Source organism: Geosmithia morbida, assembly GCF_012550715.1.
Source record: "Geosmithia morbida isolate 1262 chromosome Unknown scaffold_1, whole genome shotgun sequence".
Lineage (NCBI taxonomy): Eukaryota > Fungi > Ascomycota > Sordariomycetes > Hypocreales > Bionectriaceae > Geosmithia > Geosmithia morbida.
Window position 1 is genome coordinate 935,545 of NW_023336188.1, and position 7,933 is coordinate 943,477.

A 7,933-nucleotide genomic window follows, 5' to 3' on the forward strand; every position below is an offset into this window, starting at 1 on the left:
AACGAGGGCCATGAAAATGACGTTGGTGGGGAGAAAAGGTCTTGGAATGTCTCCATTTTTTCTTCCCATTTCTATTCAAGTTTGTACACCATTACATCAGCCCAGTTCTTTTCTATCATTCTCCATCACTGTTTTTGATCTCCTTTCCCTCATACAAAAAAAAGGGTATTATTAGAAGGAAGGGAAGCAGATAATGATGATGATGAAAATTCTCGTCCTACATTGTACGCCAATAAGCGGGTCATCACATCCCCCCCCCCTCCTCCCCCTCCTCCCATCAGCCTCATCCGAAGGTGCTTCGAGGAAGAAAAGAGAGCCAATCAGGTACCGTTGGGTGGCCAACCGAGAAGCATTACAGTTCTACAACGAATCAGTCGTTTCGATATGCTGATTCTCGAATACACACATGTATAGCGTCGATGGTGGCATCTTGTGTGTCTGTGGACCAGTGGCGGTCCGGATCCAGAACGCCTCTCACGCCATTGACTCTCATGGCTGGTAGGAGAGGCTTTCTTCAAAATCAAGTTGGAACGGCGTATGCGACTTTCTTCCGAGAGAAAGACACCAGGTAGTACTAATCTCCTCATACCCTATGCATCTCGGCCGCATCACACGAACACTTCCGTCCACTTCCCCGCGCTTCTATTGCAGCTATTGTCAATCTTGTCCCAGGACGGATAGTCAGATAGATCAGCAACGCGGGGACTGACACGCGGGGGGAGGGGAGGCCCGACTTGGAGCATCATCACCTCGTACTCGCACATTAATTGGTACATGGTAGTTCACACTATGCACACTATATTCACTTGACAATCTTCGTACCAGCAGCACAGGTGATGCCGGACGGCTGTATCATGACGCCAGCTCTCAACGATTCCACACCGCTCATCGTCAGTGCACGTGACCTGAGGCTCGATGTATTCCACCCAAACTTGGGGAGAAGAGAATATGATTTAATTATCGGTCTCTCGTTCATGGTAAAATGAAGAGGAGAGAAAGAAAGACAAGAAGAGGAGGAAGAAAGAGACAGAAAGAAAAAAAAAGCGGTATATTACTCCAGACAGAAAACACGCCCACAATTACCAAGGCAAACTCATGTTCTTTTTTTTCCCCTCTTCCACCGACGCCCATCCCCCCTCAAATGCCAACCCAGATGAGCATGATGACGATGTCGAGTCCCTTTCCCTCTCCCCCGTCATACTTAAAGGTCCACATGCCATCCTTCTTCTCGTCCCAGTAGGCCCCGGTGGCGCTGTGCATGCCCCTGCGTCCGACGTGGGGCTTGCCGTCCGTGGCCGTGGCGCCGCCCTCGGCGCTGGTCGAGATGTGAGGTTCCTCGGCCTTTGACTCGGCCCCGCCGCGCGACTTGCTGAGCGATGAAGTCGGCACAAGGTGCTGGACGATGGTGCTGTTGCAGGCGAACTTGAATGAGGGGGCTGAGGCACCCGAGGGTGTGGCTTCGGAGATGACAGCCTTGAGCATGGAGCTCTTTAAAAAAAAAAGGGCCGGGGGGGGAGGGGGAGGAAATGTTAGCAATTAGTTTCCAAGGTGTACGGGGCAGTAGAAGGAGGGAGGGAGGGAGAGGAATGCTCTCTGTCAAAGAGTGAGCAGGGGAAGAAAGCCTTACGATTATCGTCGAGTTCCACTGCTCCGTCTTTGCATGGTCGTAGAACTCGGCGCTGCCAATGGCGCTGTTGCACACCTGTTTCTTCCCGTCAGTCTCTGCATCCGACTGATGTGTCTCCGTCTATTTCCCATTTGCATCGTGTCGGGTTCGAATAACATACATCGGTGGCAATCTGCTTGAGGCGCGTAAAGGGGATGGGCTGTTTGGGAGAGAGAGAGAGAGAGAGAGAGGGTCAGCTTGCACGTCTCGGATCTGGGGGGTTTCTCTCTTTTTTCCCCTATTGTTGAGAGGAAGAAGTAGAGTCATCACTTACAGGAGTGGCCATGGTTTCGGTATTATGGATTTGTAGTGTTGTTGATGGTGAGAGGAAGGCAAGACGTTGTTGTTGTTGTTGTTGTTATTGTCGTCGTTGTTGTGGTGGTGGTGGTGGTTGTAGAGGTAGAAACGGCGATTTGGAACCCCACAACAAAAAGACAAACGGAGAGCTGGCGGTCCACTAGGTAGCAATAGGGGCGCGTTGATGCGCTGGGCTAACGTGAACAGCGAGTGTGAACTAGAAGAAAACAAAGCAACAGGCTACAGAGTTCACGATACACCGAATAAACGCGTGGGTGAATATACAAAGACCACTCCTTAAATCTCTACATCGCGTGCCACTATTTATCCCATCTCTGGGGGTGCATCCCTCTCTCATCAGATGCGACGTAACCTTCCTGAGTTTATTTAGGCCAGACGCTGAGACGAACGAGACGGAATCATGGCAGACACTGGGGCTCTCCCCCAAGCAGATTGCTGACTGAGTCCCTTACTTGCGGTGGGTGGCACTAGCTGGCCGTAGCCGGCTGGACAGAATAAAAAGAGCACCACCACTACAGTTTTGGTATGGCTAAGCTGCCCTACAGAATTAACGCACCCAAGCTGCCCAAGGCCTCCCACACGACAACCAATACTCTGTTTCTAGGAAGCGCACGTGGTACACTCCAACAACAGCCTACAAAGTATTACAGTATCGCTGCGCTGCTGTACTCGTACGTCGTAGTGGAGATACGGTTTCGGTTTGCGTTCTCGTCAGAGGGGAAAAAAAACATTGCCGAAACCTCGAATGCTTTTTTTTCTTGGCTTTTGTCTACTCTTTTTCTCTTCTTCTTCCCTCCCCCCTCTCTGCCTCCTCCCAAGCAAAACCAATTTCCTATCACTCTGGAACCGATTCCTTTTTGTTTATCATCTGGAGGAAAGCCTCATCACGAAGGCAACCAGCCACGAACCATGTCTTCTCAGCCTCTTCTCCAGACGTCGCAGGGTGCGTCTCTCTCTCTCTCTGTCTCTCCCTGTCTCTCTCTGCCTCTCTCTCCTCATCTCATCCTGGAAGGAATATAATATCTCGTCCGTGTGCAATCAATAAAATGCTGACTCTGAACCCCAGGTAAGCGAATCGCCCTTCCGACCCGCGTCGAGCCCAAGGTCTTCTTCGCCAACGAACGAACATTCCTCTCGTGGCTCAACTTCACCGTCATCCTGGGGGCCCTGGCCATTGGCATGCTCAACTTTGGCGACCGCCCGGCCTTCATCTCGGCATTCCTCTTCACCGCCGTCGCCATGCTCACCATGATATACGCCCTCGTCACGTACCACTGGAGGGCAAGGTCCATCCGCGTCAGAGGCCAGGCCGGCTTCGACGATCGCTTCGGCCCCACCCTCCTGGCCGTCGTGCTCCTGCTGGCCGTCGTCGTCAACTTCATCCTCAGGATCGCCGACCGCTCCAACAAGGAGAAGAATGGTCAGCTATAAATCTCTTGCGGCTACAGCTCTTTTCCGCAGTGAGCGGGAGGGGGGGATGTGGATCAGCCTCGTCCCCATCTCTGTGGAATACAATCGACCCAACATGAAGGGGACAGGGAAAAAATGGATAAGATTCAAAAGAAATACAAATGAAAGGGACTGGAGCAGGACTAGAGTCATGGCGAGGACTTGAAAAGAACGGGAGCAAGTCATGGTGAGTATATAGGATGTATTATGCCGAGATGTTGCGGCAGGGCACAAGGAGCAACTTCACATCTTTTTTTTTTGGGTATATTGATTTCACGCGCATCTGCTTTTTTTGGACTCCATTGATAGCTTTCTCATTCATCATTTCAGTTACTTTTTTTTTGCATGGAAATTACAAGATCTAGTTCAGCCTGATTATGCTATGAGTACCAATTGTTGGAAGGGGAAGAGAAAGGGTATCGTATCAAATGTCATCAACGCCGTATCAGACCCAAACCTCGTACAATATCAACCCATCCGTCTGATAACCAGACCGCAGGTATGAACCGATGCCCCGACATACACATGTACCGCCGTCCCTGTCACTCACGCGCCCGTACTCGTCTGCACGGTAACACCGTCCTTGGCCCTCAGCTCCGGCACGGCCCCCGCCGACAAGAACACCCTCATCGACTTGACAGCCCGCCCGCTCCTCTGCGGAAGCACGGCGTTCTCGAACCTGGTCTGCATCGATTCGAAATAGTCGTCTTCGTCTTCGTCTTCGCCGTCCTGTTCCTCATCATCGCCATCTCCCTTGTCTTGCTTCGCCCCATCCAGTACCGTCCCCTCCACGACGTCCACCCTCTTCTTCATCCTCTTCTTCTTGGCGGCACCATCGTCCGACGGCAGTTCGAAGAGCTGATTATACTGGAACCACGGCCTCCCCTGCGCCTTGAGTACGCGCTTGCACTGCTCCACGATTGTGATGAGCTTGCATGCCTCTGCTGGCCGGGAGTGCAACAGAACTACACGGCTCCTCGTCCTGCTCCTGTCGCTGACGGCTCCGTCCGAGCTGCTGTCGGTGCGGGGTTGGAGGATGTGGCCGGTCGCGTAGATGACGCGCTTGCGTATCTCGGTCGACGAGATGACCGAGGCGGTAAGGATGTCGTATTTGGAGGAGAGTTCTGCTGCGATGGCTTCGTGGGGGGCTGATAGGGTGGGATTCTGCTGCGGCCGGGGCTTTTTCGCTTGTGGGGATGCTGTTGTTTTTGCGTCTGTCGCCTGCTTGCGCTTTTTGGGTATGGGCGGTTCGGCCATTTTTTTTCCTGTTCTTCCGGGATCTATGCACCGGCGGTTCTGGATCTGCCTTGTCGAGGTCCGTTTAGTGATGACGGTGGTGGGACGTCAAAAGAGGGTGGAAAAATAGGATGCGCTGTTCGGGCGTGGTGGATTATCTTATCGATACAGACAATGAGCTTCTCCCTGGATCGCAAACCCTACAGAACACTGGCATCTGATATTCCGCATACGTCTAGGCATTTCTAACCATCTGCTACAAGAAGACATGACAAGAGTTGTACCACTGTTTCTCAGCTCGACGTGTTTTCCACCGAGATTGGCATCATGATATGTCCACCTGCGTGCATTGTGACATGGCATACGTTAATACTGCCACTGCCTACCCATACGAGTGCAGCAAGGACCTCTGCCCCGCAGTTAGTTATTCAATAGTGACGTCTCCCATCCTTTCTACAGCAAAAAAAAACATGGGCATCATGCGGATTGTACTTTTGGTGATGGCATGATGAGTATTTTAAAAACTGGTCGAGATGTCGGTTATGCTATTTGAAGGAGAGGAGAGAAGGAGAAAGATCAGGTTCCAAGGGCCTATGCTGCGGGTTTTGTCTGCCAACGGACGTCGAGTGCGACCACATGATGCTGATCGGTGGCAATGTCTTATCAAAAACGCTTTCCTCCCCAGACAACAAAGAGATAGTGAGCGACAAAACTCGGGGGGGGGGGGGGGGGGGGGGGGGTTAAGGCGAGAAGGTAGAGAGAGTACAGAGCACGCTTCAAAATGGAAAAAGGGGGCCCGAATAAGAAAGAAAAGGATTCGTGATGAGATAAAGAAGACGTCATGATAAGATGCTACAGGACCTGTACGAGTAATACCAATACGCCTACTACTAGCACAATGATACTAGCACGACACCGTAATGCTCCAGTATGAGCGCTAACAGCAAATAGGTAAGCTCAGCAGACTTTCACCTTGCATAAGACTCATGCAGACGATCAACGACGGGCTGGGAGGCAGGCCATCGAATGCAGGGGGGTTTGGGTCGAGGGTAAACTTGATCAAGGGGATTTGCTCGCTCGTTATCCGGTAATGATACTCGCAGGGTAATGATACTCGCAGTGGGTGACAGAGGCTCTCTTCTTCTCTCCCGTCCTGGCCTTGCTTGCCCGCAGCACATCATCTCATCCCTCCTCTCTCCCCTCCTACCACTAGATGGTGCACTGATTTGGATGTATGGACCTCGGCTGTTCTAGGCTGGATGGAAGATGTTTAAAAGAAGAGGAAGGGAAGAGAAGACTGGGGATATGTCGGGAGACTTGCTGCTGTCTGGACCGTGAGATGGGGCGCACTAAGAAGGGAGCTATTAGCTTGGCTGAGCTGACTCCCGGTCGGAAGAGCTGCTGCTGATGCGTGAGAGAAAGAGAGGGGGAGAGAGGGAGGGAGAGAGAGAGAGAGCTCGGATGGAATATGTCTTTGCTTCTGGCTTTGGTCCAGCGCGGAAACGGCGTCTCTCTGACGGGGCAAGCTTGTATACATGGAGCAATCAATTGTACCTCGAGCTGCTTGTGTGTGGGGAATGGTTGACGTGGATAGTATCCATTGTTGGCTGTAGCTGTAAATGTACGCCCTGCATTGTCTGCTCGTATTGAACGAGTAATACTACGGAGTAAACGAAGAGAAGATGTGAATAGGCGACGGCCAGACACTAAAAACCACTGATATTTCGTACATGTGATAGTATAGGTACGCACAAGCACTCTCCTCCATTCTATTACTTGTGTACGCCGTACTGGTCTCGTATACGTATTGCTGGTATTGGGATATCTGCTGCTTGTTGCGATGACAGTATCCGTGGTGACGACCATCAACCGCACCACGCCGCATAGCCAATAGACTCGATACTAATATTGATACCGCCCAGGGATGGTTCGAAACCGTGTCTCAGATTCCTGGTGAGAGGGTATTCCAGAGTATCACCTACTCAAGGCCACATGTACAGGATCACAGCACACTCGTAATCCAGTCCTGGGCGCAGCCGTAGAGGTAGATGGCACTCCATCATCTCCATCATATTATTGCTCCGTACTCTGTACGAGTATCAATACTCCGTAAACACACCTGGGGACGAGAAAGCGGATCCCACCCCTTGTCCCAGGACCCAAGACTTCCAGCCGGGTATGTCCCCCAGGCGTTCCGATGGATGGAGGGGAAGGGGGAGGGGGAACTAACCTGGAACGACGCTTGGGACGACGCTCAGGACCTGTCGCCAGTCGGTGCTAGGGCGGGAGTTCCAGAAGAAGAACGAGACGCAGCAGAATGTTTGCAGTACATGCTGCACAGTGCTATACATGTAGGTGCTCATTGATGCTATTTCTATCCCGACGTTGCTGTTGGCCGAGACGGTTGTTCCATTCGAGCGTGCCTATCGGCGGCGTCTTGACTTGATACTTGGAGGTACCACTGCTCCGTACAGTTTCCTAGCCCCGAATAGAGGCTGTTAGCGACAAAGTAAAGCAGCACGCGGTCCTCCATCCTCCATCACCCATCAGGACCCATGGGTGCCTTCGGCGTTCAGGGCACGTGCAGGCCGCATCCATAGATACAGCTGCGGTACAGACGTTGGGTCGTGCCGGTTGCCGATGATAATATCACCAAGAGGCAGCCCGTGCTGTGCGGCCGGAGAGATGAGATCGCGAACCTGATTGGAATATTACATGTACAATCTACTCGTACGGGTGCATGTCACGCTCGATACTTCGTTTTCCTCCATCATCATGTGTAATACTTGTGGATGCCAAGTACGAGTACATGTGAGGAGTACGAGCAGTACTCGCTCGTACTGACGGGCACCGGTGTGTGGCGTTGTGGGTCATCCAGGGTCCCACTCCTACTGGACCTATAGGCTGTGGACCATTGCCTGGCGGGGACTGCTACGAGTATGTTATGCTACTTGTAACTTGTAAGCTGTATAGCTACGGAGTAATCTGTACTTGTACAGTAGTCAATAGGTGCCGGGTCACTGTCACTGGGGCTATGGCTGCCACTAAGCATACAAGACCTAGACCGGGGCGCTGCTTGTGCGTGGCGTGCGTGGTGAGTGGCCAGAACTACCACACCACCACTGTCAGCCCGTCCATGGCTGATGGATGCCTGTGCGAGTTGCCTCTCTCCTATCCTCTCCTCTTCCTCGAGTGCTTACGCCTCTTCTCTCTCAACACCGTGGCAAGCAAGGATGCACAGCTTCAGCTGTTTTGAGATGGATG

General features: G+C 52.2%; 3 protein-coding genes across 3 annotated transcripts; 1 reads left to right on the forward strand and 2 right to left on the reverse strand.

The window, feature by feature from the left end:
* Positions 1-1,137: 1,137 nt before the first annotated feature.
* Positions 1,138-1,952, reverse strand: GMORB2_1034 (Tctex-1 family; the record flags this gene model as incomplete). The annotated part of the gene is made up of 4 exons (XM_035463016.1): positions 1,138-1,488; positions 1,628-1,702; positions 1,788-1,826; positions 1,941-1,952. 4 exons carry the CDS (start codon positions 1,950-1,952, stop codon positions 1,138-1,140), a joined length of 477 nt encoding a protein of 158 aa, XP_035324440.1.
* A 1,271-nt stretch (positions 1,953-3,223) lies between these two features.
* Positions 3,224-4,585, forward strand: GMORB2_1035 (Vacuolar transporter chaperone 1; the record flags this gene model as incomplete). Its single annotated transcript, XM_035463017.1, has 2 exons — positions 3,224-3,404; positions 3,933-4,585. The coding sequence occupies 2 exons, from the start codon at positions 3,224-3,226 to the stop codon at positions 4,583-4,585; spliced, it is 834 nt and encodes a 277-aa protein (XP_035324441.1).
* Positions 3,980-4,690, reverse strand: GMORB2_1036 (uncharacterized protein; the record flags this gene model as incomplete). Its single annotated transcript, XM_035463018.1, has 1 exon — positions 3,980-4,690. The coding sequence occupies one exon, from the start codon at positions 4,688-4,690 to the stop codon at positions 3,980-3,982; it is 711 nt and encodes a 236-aa protein (XP_035324442.1).
* Between the last annotated feature and the right edge of the window lie 3,243 nt (positions 4,691-7,933).